Source organism: Nanorana parkeri, unplaced genomic scaffold (genome assembly GCF_000935625.1).
Source record: "Nanorana parkeri isolate BGI_ZX_2015 unplaced genomic scaffold, ASM93562v1 scaffold89, whole genome shotgun sequence".
In the NCBI taxonomy this organism is placed as follows: domain Eukaryota; kingdom Metazoa; phylum Chordata; class Amphibia; order Anura; family Dicroglossidae; genus Nanorana; species Nanorana parkeri.
Window position 1 is genome coordinate 2,433,539 of NW_017306357.1, and position 10,702 is coordinate 2,444,240.

Consider the following 10,702-nt stretch of genomic DNA (forward strand, 5'->3'; position numbering starts at 1 on the left):
TCCTTCCCCCGGCCCCCGCTCCCCCCCCCCCCCCCCCCTAAAGTCTGAAAAGGACAGTCCCTGCATTTCTCTTATGATACTGATGGTGTACTTTAAACTCCACTTAGTTTCAGCTGTTCTGATACGCTTTCTGAATGCCAAGTAATCCATGAATGCTACTGTGCAATCTTACCAACATGATACACTCGGCATATATTCAATGATGATAGACAAATTAGTTTGAGTACTGTATCAACCCTGGAGGTTTACATACTGATTTTGGCTCTTTTATTTTCTCTTTGGGCTCACAACAATCGGTTTCAAGAACATTGGAAAGCACAGTGGTGATTTGTGCAGAAATAGCTCGCTATGTGCCAGAACTTGAGAAGGGAAACGGTTGCATTTTGTGGAGTTCATTCTTTGTACAGGGAATTCTATTGTGTTATAGGCTAAATCCAACAAGGATTAGAGTGTGAATACCAAAATGTTGTGTCTCCCTAGAAAAATAATCTGCACATTCAAGTTTGTTTAGAAAGTTGGCCATGTAAAAACTGTGAGCCTATAGCAACCTGTAGTAACTGATCAGAAAATAACTCTCAATTCTGGTTCTGGTGCCACAACAGAAAGTGAAGAAAAATCTCCTCATGGAGGGATCAATACAGCAAAAATTACATAACTAAAATCCCCTCCCTATCCCAGTATGTGGACCTGATAAAGACCATTTATACTGAAACTTTGACTGGTGTATGTGTAACCCTGCACCTTTCAAGAAGAAGTGATATCAGAAAATGCGTGGTCAAGATGGAAGCTGCAGTGGTAAGGGCTCAATCAGTGTATGATCTTGTACAGCAGTTTCTGTTTTGTGTTCAAAAGAGAGCAGAGGGTACCAGTGGCGTAACCAGAGTTCTGGGCGCCCGGGGCAGAATTTTTTTTCGCCCCCCCCCCCCATTATATAAACAACCACTGGAACTGTACCCTGCACCTCCCCCCCACACACACATGTTTTTATTTAAATTTTTCAAATTTTAATATTTTATTTTTTTTGAAACTTTTTCATTTTTTTAAATCAATTTTTATTTATTAATTAATTTTTTATTAAATATTTTTATTTTTTACTTTACTTTTAGGGGCTTCGGGGAAATATTGGGGGTCTAAACAGACCCCTGATATTTCCCTTTAAAAATAGAAAAAGAGATTGAGGACACAGAGTCCTCAATCTCTTTTTCTGTGTCCCCCATTATCAATGAACAGGAATCCTTTATGAGTGTTCCTGTTCATTGATAACATGGTATGTTTACTATAACTACAATTATGAATGAACAGGAGGGGATATAGATCACTCCCGTTCATTCATAATTGAGGATATAGTTTACATACCAGGTCCTCAATTATGTACAAACACTCCGCTCTGCTGCACTGTGATAGGCGGCCGAGCGGTGTGGGAGGAAAGACACCGGCCGCTCACAGCGCTCGTCCCGCAGCGCTCGGCCGGCTGTCATTTTCTCTCTGATTCCTTTCATCCCCGCTGGGCACTGCTATGTGTCCCAGCGGGGATGAAAGGAATCACGGCCGCGCCGGCAAAACGGCAGGAAAATGTCATTTTCGGCCGGCGCCCCCCCTTCACTTTTCGCCCGGGGCCAGCGCCCCTGCTGCACCCCCGGTTGTTACGCCACTGGAGGGTACACCAATGTGAATTGCAGAGACCCCTAGCAGCAGTACCAGGTCAAGTTCCTCTGGCACCAAAGACAAGGATGCCAAAGTGTGAACTTCACCCCCAGCTCTTTAAGTTGGCACTACAAAAACTAACTGAACTCCTTCAATGTTGTACTATAATGAACTATGCGTGAAATGAAATTGAGAGTGAGTGCTGAACATAAAACTTGGATTGTGAATTCTGTTGTGGATCTGACCCTCTGCAGTTTTTGATGAGAATTATTGAGCAGCCCAAACTGCTTGTGTAAAAGTACTTATACCATTATCTAATTAGATATGTATAGTGTTGGATTGTCCTGATGATTTAAAAAACGTATCATAATACATTATTCATTTGTATCTCTGACTCCTAGTATCACAGCTACAGCAGCTAGTATAGGAGCAGCAGGTATACCCCAAGCTGGACTGGTGACCATGGTCATTGTGCTTACCTCAGTTGGCCTGCCCACTGATGACATCACTCTGATCATTGCAGTTGACTGGGCACTGTGAGTATAATGTAAATTCATAATTTTTCCTGGTAAAATCTCCTTTACCCAGACTATGTCTTGTTTTCACAGCCAACACCATTCCATGGCTATTATTTATTCGTTATTGGTGTTTATAGTGCCAACAATTTACACAGCACTTTACATATTGTACATTCACATCAGTCCCTGCCCTCAGGAAGCTTACAGTCTAAGGTTCCTATCTCACATGCATACTAGAGCTTACTCAGACAGGCGCCAATTAACCTACCAGTATGTCTATGGAGTGTGGGAGGAAACCTACAATAGCACAGGGAGAACATGCAAATTCCTTGCAGATAGCATAGTGTATTTGAACCGAGGACCCCCAGGGCTGCATGGCAAAAGTGCTAACCACTAAGTCACTGTGCTTCCATAGGAGAAGTATTTGCTCTCCAATTTGCATACATTTTTTAATACACATTATAATGTATAAGCATACAAGCTAACATCATACACACTAAGGGGTCTATTCACGAAGCTGCCGAGGGCAGCCGAGTGAATGACCGATCTGAAGTGAAGTGAGCCGAACACTGTTCGGCTATTCACTTCAGGCTGGTACGGCTGATTTCAGCCGTACATTGGCTGAAATCAGCCGTACATCGGCTTGCTTCGAGTGGCTTCGGGTCGACGGCCGAAGCTATGGCATTCAGAAGTGAGCATTTTGAATTTTGGGATCTTAAGAGCATGGAAACACATTTTTGGAAAGATTTTAAACCAGAACTAGAGAACTAGCACCTAAAGATTGCAGGAATTACAGCCATTTTAAAAGCTTACACAACACTTGGTGCCTATTGCCCTGTTCCCCACTGACAACCCCAAGTATCCGCTCCAAGTATCCGTTCCTTCAATTCTTGCATACTACTACACTCCATTTCCCCATGTGACAGCAGCTTAGTCTTGCCACTCCGACACCAAGAACTGCATTGTAGGAGGGCAGGGAAAATGTCACAAGCTCTCCTGTATTACCAGAATTTAACCCAGCAGCAGTGGGGAATAAGACAGTGGGCATTGGCATTGCTAATCAGACAAATTGACCCTTTCAGTAGTGAAAAATATTCAGCAATGCACTATGGAAGAAGGTGCTTTATATGTACCTCTCCGATTTTAACCATCACTTTATTGAACAGCTCGAGGCGCCACTACTATCAAACACTTCTGGGTTTGTCACATAGTGTGACCTCTGCCGTCTGCTGTGGTTCTATCCACAAACCCCTGTCACTACAGTGACCAAAGGGTCAGTGGGAAGAACCACAGGGGCAAGCAGCAAGCACACAATCCAACACACCTGAAAGTGTCAGAGGCAAATATAAAGCACCTTCTTTAATAGGATATCACTGTTGGAACATTTTCACCACTGACAGGTTTGCTTTTAGGCACTGAATGGTGCCTGATACATAGTGGGCTGTGATGGGAGTTGTTTTTTGTGGTTGGAGAAAGGCTTTCTTTAAAGAAGAACTCCGGGTAGAATAAAAATTAACTCTTGCGGTGGGGCTATTCCCACCTTGGGAGCCTTCTGATCCCCTGTCCATGCCCTGATGTCTGCCAATACAGCTGTGACTCTTTCCTTGTGGTTCAGCAGGTCAATGCCAATAGTGAGTAGAGTCTCTCTTATGGCACTGTTAAAAGGAAAAGAATGGGGCAATGCTTAGCAAAAGCGTTGGCAGTTGTCAATGGCCATGGGGTCAGCAATATGCAACTGAAATAACCTTCTCTGCCAGCTATCTAATTGGCTGAAGTCAGTGTTTAGCCAACAACTTTCCACCTGGATCCTTCCACAAAGGTCAAGTGAAAAATGTAATTCTGTTGATCTATGTGGTGCTAACATGGACAACGACAGCTCAAATTTGTCCGATACAGCGGGTATCGGGCAAAAATCGAGCAGTATATGGCCAGCTTTAGTTTAGGACCTGACGAGTTTACTTTAGAAAGTAGAAACAACTTCTGCAATGTGTCAATGTGCTTGACAACACTATGATCTTCTTTCTCTTGGGAGATAAAGTAAATTTGCTTTAAGAAGTATTTGCTGAGCTGGGTTTATTGCTGGAATTGATTAAATCACAGCTGAAGAGCAGACATTTCTTAGTTTATTGCAGATGTCTGCTGTGTTCAGTTATAAGTGACTCTGTCTAGGCCAAATGTTACCATGTGGGGAAATGTAAATATTCATTTAAGAGGAAAGAATTTGTGTATATATTAGCACATAGTAGAAGTAACTGCACCAAAATCACTGAGATGTTTGATTTCCGCTGATTAATCTTCATCCAGTTAGCAGTTTTTAATAATTTTTAGATTAAATGATAGCCGTCTGACCTAGTTGGCGTTCTCACCACTGTATTGGTATTTTTGAATAAACATCTTTTCCTTCATTGCACTTTTCCTCTATGGCAGGTTTTTTTTACCTGATTGCACAATAATCCTATGTCTATAAGACTTTAGTATGACCAATCTGGCGGAGGGGAAGGGGCAAATAATTTAACAGGTTAGGAGATGTGTCCTAGTAGATGCAGGTGGTCCACATGTAATAAGCAGCTCTGCTAGCATCTGCCATTAGTGCTTCCTCCAAATCTCTGCATTGACATGACAAGGAATGTTCTCCATTCCTATCAAGAACAATGTTTTCAAAATGTAAAAATGTGCTAAGCTGCAGCTCATAGATGTGAACTAACCACATATTGATGGATGGGATTTCTGCTTGAAATGCATTTTCTTGTTCAATGGTTTTAGGTGACTGGCCTGAGAAGCATGCTCAGGCCAGTCACCAAGTCCAAATACTGTCAAATTACATCAGTAGTGACATCATCTATGCTCTGACACTGTTGGACACTGAAGCTTACTCCAGTGTGGACTCCTGCATTGAAAAGGGGGGATTGAAAAACTCAATACAAATTTAGGTGGCTGGGATACCACCGTGATTAGGATTATCTTCTCAAAGAGACATGGATGGAGTATTAACAAGAAAGTGTGCATGAAGGGCTTAGGTGTTGACATATGAAAGTAGGGGTAATAGTATTGAGTGCTTGAAAAATGGTTGTGATGAGGGGGGATGGAAAAAGAGGAGGCGAAAGTTTGAATTGTATTCTCATGGAGGATCATAGACGTGGTAGCAATTTATTATCTCATGATGTTGCATTTCAAGCAGAAATCTCAATTGTCACTAGGTTTCTTCAAGATATGCACCCAAGGCCGGATTTACTCTCTCTGCTGCCCCAAGGCCAGATTCCTCAATGCACCCCCCTACCCGCCAACCCGTATGGAGAATGGCAGGCCTGCAGGCAGCATACAAGTGATCTCGTCGACATCACCGAGATCACTTGTACAAAACAAGCGGCGGCTTCCCCGCTGTACATTTAGCTCTGCTTGCCCAAAACAATTACCCGCCCGGCGCCCGGAACTGCATGTTCTGGGCATCGGGAGATAGGAATTCCACACCCCTGCTGCCCCTCTATTCCTTGCTGCCCCTTGTGGAGCCTTGTGGGAAATCCGGCCCTGTATGCACTGCTACAGCTTAGCATGTGATTTTTTTGCAGTGTTGGGGTGCAATAAAGCAATTCCCAGACCCACGTGAATGAATGGTAAACACACAACATTTTTGCGCACTTTTAGTACATTTGAAAAATGTTCTAGTTTTCTCTTGCAACTTGCACAGCACATGAGTAAAGAAGTACCCGTTCAAAATGTGTTTTAATGCACATAGGCAGATATGAATATGCATGCAGTGTAAACATGGATGCACAGATGTGTGAATGGGTCTTTATTTAATACAAGTCTATGCAAACGTCATCTGCTTTTTCTTGCACAGCTACATAGGGTCTTGTATAGATGGAAAAATGCAGTGTGCGTTTACAGTAGCTTGCTTTTCAGGTCAGTTTGAGATGCTTCTGAATTCCTTCACAGGTGCATTTGACTTGCAGTTGACCTCCTTTTAAGCTGCTTCAAGCTGCTTTGGCATTCATATTGACTTGCATGGAGAAAAAAACAGTTTTAAAATGAACAAAAGTTACTGTGCACAGGTCCTATAGCTGAGGAACAAAAGAGAGCGCCTCGATAGTGTAAAAATGTTATTTAATAGTAAAAACACGCAGCTCTAAGGCTGTACTTACAACAGTTCGGTAGAATAAAAACCAGTAGAATAAGGTGAGAGGACGGAACCCCTGGCAGGGAGAATCTGGAGCGATGTAAAACACCAGTAACCTCGATCCCTGTGTTGGTAAACGGTTTACGTGTTTCTGGGGCACGCCCCCTTCATCAAAACCAAACGCGTAAACCGGTTACTGGTGTTTTACATCGCTCCAGATTCTCCCTGCCAGGGGTTCCGTCCTCTCACCTTATTCTACTGGTTTTTATTCTACCGAACTGTTGTAAGTACAGCCTTAGAGCTGCGTGTTTTTACTAATAAATAACATTTTTACACTATGGAGGCGCTCTCTGTTGTTCCTTTTCTCATAGACTGGTGGTCCATCTAATCTGTGGGAGCTGCCTCCATCGTGTTTGCTGTATTTTTACTGCTGGGCTCTTTTGGATTTGAAGGCACCGGTATTGTTTTGCAATTAGGTCCTATAGCTATTAATATAGCATTAGGCTATCTGTCTACAGTTATATCTTGGTACAGTAATCATCTGTGTTTGTAGGATATGGTTTGGGTCTATTTTTAATATTAGCTTTCAAACCAAGACATGTATCGTTTTCAGACTTTGATTTTCATCTGTAAATTCCTGCCAGTATAAAAGAGTGGGAGGCTGAAGCGAGGGAGACTGAACGCTGCCAAAAGATCAGACTAGAGATAAATCTAGTAGAACGGGATTTGGAAAATAACCTCCAGTATTGTATCTTCATCTATCTTTAGAGACAGATTCCGGACCATGATAAATGTGCTTGGAGATGCCTTAGCAGCGGGGATCATGGCGCATATCTGCAGGAAAGACTTTGCAAAGCAGAGTGAGGAGGTAAAGGTAAACATTGCACCCATTTCTTTATGGTAAGGTATAGCTAGATGTTCTCATTTAAAGAGACCCTGTCACTGGTAGGAAGGGGGGCAAAAGCCTGCACAAACCTGCAGCAGCTTCTGAAACCTTCCAGCCACAGCTATATGCCGGACTGTGATTACAGGTACATCTTCCTACCTCTTGCACATTCCTGTTGGCCATTGAGAATGCGCATCACAGCAATGGACCAGTAGGAATTTGTGGCACTGAGGGTCATGCTCCAACACAACCTAGAAGCGTCCAAGCTTTGCCTCTTAGAATAGACCGAAGATGGTTTCGTAGGCTGCTGCAGATTCCACAGTTGACCGTGTCTATTTAAATTTTAATAGAAACCAGAATTTCGTTTTATCTGATGTAAAGTATAAAGGACTAAATTACCTCTATAGTTAAAGATAAACTCCAGGCAGATATGTAAAAAATATTTAACCCAGTTATACTGTATGCTGGAAAATCATGAAATGTGTTTTACCAAAGAAACAGCGTATGTTTCTTTGCCTATGTTGATATTTGCCTCTTACAATCCCCTGCAAAGCTGCACTCATGCTGGGAGGAAGGGTCAGCACTCTGAGTCAATCAGGCTCTATTGCTTTACACCGTGCTGTCTATGAATGTGCCTATAGCATATATGAACACATTACAACAGTAGTTTGTTGTTCTTTTATTGTCCAGTCACAAGCTGGGGTGGGTAGTCAACCAGGCTGTATTGTTCAGAAGCAGTTTGGTCCGCAGATAGGTTCAGGACACCAGCCTGTGGTTTTAGTGCAGGGGTGTCTGAACTATGGGACTTACTTAACAGAATTACAAATCCTGTGGGAGGTAAAACTGCTCACATAGAAGCATTGTAATTGTATATTTAGCTGTTTGCCTGGAGTTCAGCTTTAATTACTGTCAAGTTCCTCCCATCAGTGATTCTCTGACTTGCTTCCCTACGGTACGGAAACTATCATGGATGTGTCGTGAACTGATGGTTTGATATATTTTCATTTTTCCTTTGTAGGTAATAATTTCACAAATAAATATTTAATACAATGAGAACCCTTAGCACTAGTGTCATGAAGCACTTCCAAAGAGAGAGCACAGCAGTAGCAGTTTGCTTCCAGACTCTCTCTGTATACCCATACCCCAAACTTCACAATTAATGCCCCAGTCTAATTTTTTTTTCACCCTGTGCTTTTGCTGCAGTAAAATGAGTTTCGATTTCATTTGGCAGCCTCAGTTCACAAAGCCACGTTCATTTACTTTTGGTCGCCATTTTAACACAGGGTCATTTTCAAATCAAAGCCGTTCAGTTCACCAAACATTGCATTGTAGTGGGATCGTTTTCTTTTCCACATTCAAAGGAAATGTAACTGTTGCAAGCTTTATTATGTCAAGAAGTGTTATTTGTGAATTGAAACTAATACAAGTAGACATTGTTTCGGATTTGGGGAAATGATTGCATAGGTGGTTACCGGAAGGGATCCCATTTTTTTTTATAGTTTTCCTTTTCTGTCCATCGCATTCCTCTGTGTGCTCTTTCACACCCCCTCTTCCTATTCCCATTGCTCATAATTTATATCCTTGTATAAAATTCCCTCTCCTTGTGTTTATGTCTTTCACTCTCTCCCCTCCATCTGTGGCTTTGCTTTTATTTCCTCACGTCTGGGACTATTTTTACTGATCTTTAAACCTGTTGTGAGTTAGAACAGAAATCTGGAAATTCTTTGACTTTTGGCGTCTTTGACAGGAAATCAAGATATATTTCTATTAACCTCTTCCATGCAGGAAAAGATATTTCGGCTGTCTGGTGTTTAGGACTTACTTTAACTCTTTAGTGTTCCAAATAAAAACATATTTCCCGACAGCTGCATGGCAGCACATAATGGGTGTAGGCTCCGCCCCCATTGTCGGGAAGTGAAAATTGCGGTAAGTATGGTAATACAATTTTCCTGTTTTCCCGACAGCTCCATGTCAGCACATAATGGGTGTAGGCTCCGCCCCCATTGTGTGCTGCCATGGAGCTGTCGGGAAAGGAAAATTGCGGTGAGCAGTGGTTCTCAACTTGTGTAACCTCAAGACCCACATTTTTCCTTAGTCACTAGTGACCCAAGTCGCACCGCATTGGAACGCACGGTATTGCAGTGCTGCATATTCTGGTGCGGGCAATTGAACTGTGGGCAGGAGGTGCGTTTGGGTGCCATTCAGATTCATGGCAATGCAACGCACCTCCCACACCAGGACACACGGTAGCTGGGATTGCGTGGTACAGTGCGTTAATCACACTGTACTAATGTGAACTGGCCCTCAAAAACACTGAAACTGACACACACACAACCACAGACACAATTTTACACACTCACAGACATTCACACATACACAGTCCAAAAATATTAAACAATTTTTGTGAATTTTATAGCTGGAGATCAGCTTTTAGTTTGTTGGCTTTCTGGATTCATAAAAAAAAGAACTCTTTTATTTAGTGTATGCTTTAACATAGGTTACATGTAAGAATCACAGAATGATTGCCTTCATTTTCAGATTCTCTTTATGTGTTGTTCAGGTTCCTCTGATTTGTGAAACAAAGCCAATAAGTATCCACCAGATCATGGCGTACCAGCGGAATGGTTGTGTTAAGAGCCGGAGTGCCCCCCACCTCTCCCACACAGCACCAGAGTTCCATCAAGTCCAGGTGGACCCCGAGCCAGAACCTCCCGAGTCAACTAAGCAATGCACAGACAAAGATCACTGTACAATAGAGATCAGTGAGCTGGAGACTAATGTATAAAGCAGGTTGTGCTATATAATAAAGCTCAGCCGATCCCACATCAGTGCCCTCATGCTACTGCTGTGGACGGGGAAGTGGAAAGAGGCCGATGCTTTACCTTATGAAGTTAACAACAACAGCAAAAAAAACACAACCGCTTCTCAATGGACACTTCTCGAACTCACAACTCGCCTAACAGCCAATTTTTATGGAATGACCTCACTATTACATCTGTATCTGCAAGATGTGTGCCAGGACTTGTAATATTACGCTCAGTGGCTATTGGTAATCAACACTCAAATAATACATCTGGTTGCCGCCAAAGAGGCCAATTTAATATTTCAGAGAGCAGAGCTCCATCAACTGTAAAGTCATGATGACATATGGAATTATTTATAAAATAAAGTAACCAATAAGGTTCTGCAGGTGTGATATATTTGTGTGCAGTTTAGCTAACTAGCTGTTATTCCCTTGGTGCCTACAAAATTCCTAATGTATAGCTGTGACCCCGGTGTGTATTTGTTATATAAAGAGCTCACTGAACTTCTTTACTTCACTGTATGAAATTAGTCCTACTGAGGAAGCACGTTAGGTGATCAGACCCAAGAGATTGTATTGTGGCCTATGTGTTGGACTCCAGTAAGGGCCAAGTAAACAAAGTTTCTGGTTGAAACTAACTAGGCTGATGGCAGCTATTTTTTTTAATCTGTTCACTTAAATCTGGGATTTCCTATTTTGCCACACACACATCTCTGTCTTTTTTAAGTCACATTTTA

The 10,702-nt window shown here is 42.3% G+C and overlaps 1 protein-coding gene across 3 annotated transcripts in view; it reads left to right on the forward strand.

Annotated features, from left to right (window-relative positions):
- SLC1A7 (solute carrier family 1 member 7) overlaps window positions 1–10,074 on the forward strand; it is a 58,303-nt gene extending 48,229 nt beyond the window's left edge. Inside the window, exons 9-12 of one of the 3 annotated variants that reach the window (XM_018552486.1) lie at window positions 2,046–2,180; window positions 7,045–7,136; window positions 9,579–9,595; window positions 9,723–10,074. In XM_018552486.1, the coding sequence (XP_018407988.1) occupies window positions 2,046–2,180; window positions 7,045–7,136; window positions 9,579–9,595; window positions 9,723–9,947 (469 nt within the window). In that variant the 3' untranslated portion in view covers window positions 9,948–10,074. Of the gene's footprint in view, window positions 1–2,045; window positions 2,181–7,044; window positions 7,151–9,578; window positions 9,596–9,722 lie in introns of all 3 variants that reach the window. The other 2 variants (XM_018552484.1, XM_018552485.1) reach the window with 2 other exon arrangements.
- The last annotated feature ends 628 nt before the right edge of the window (window positions 10,075–10,702 follow it).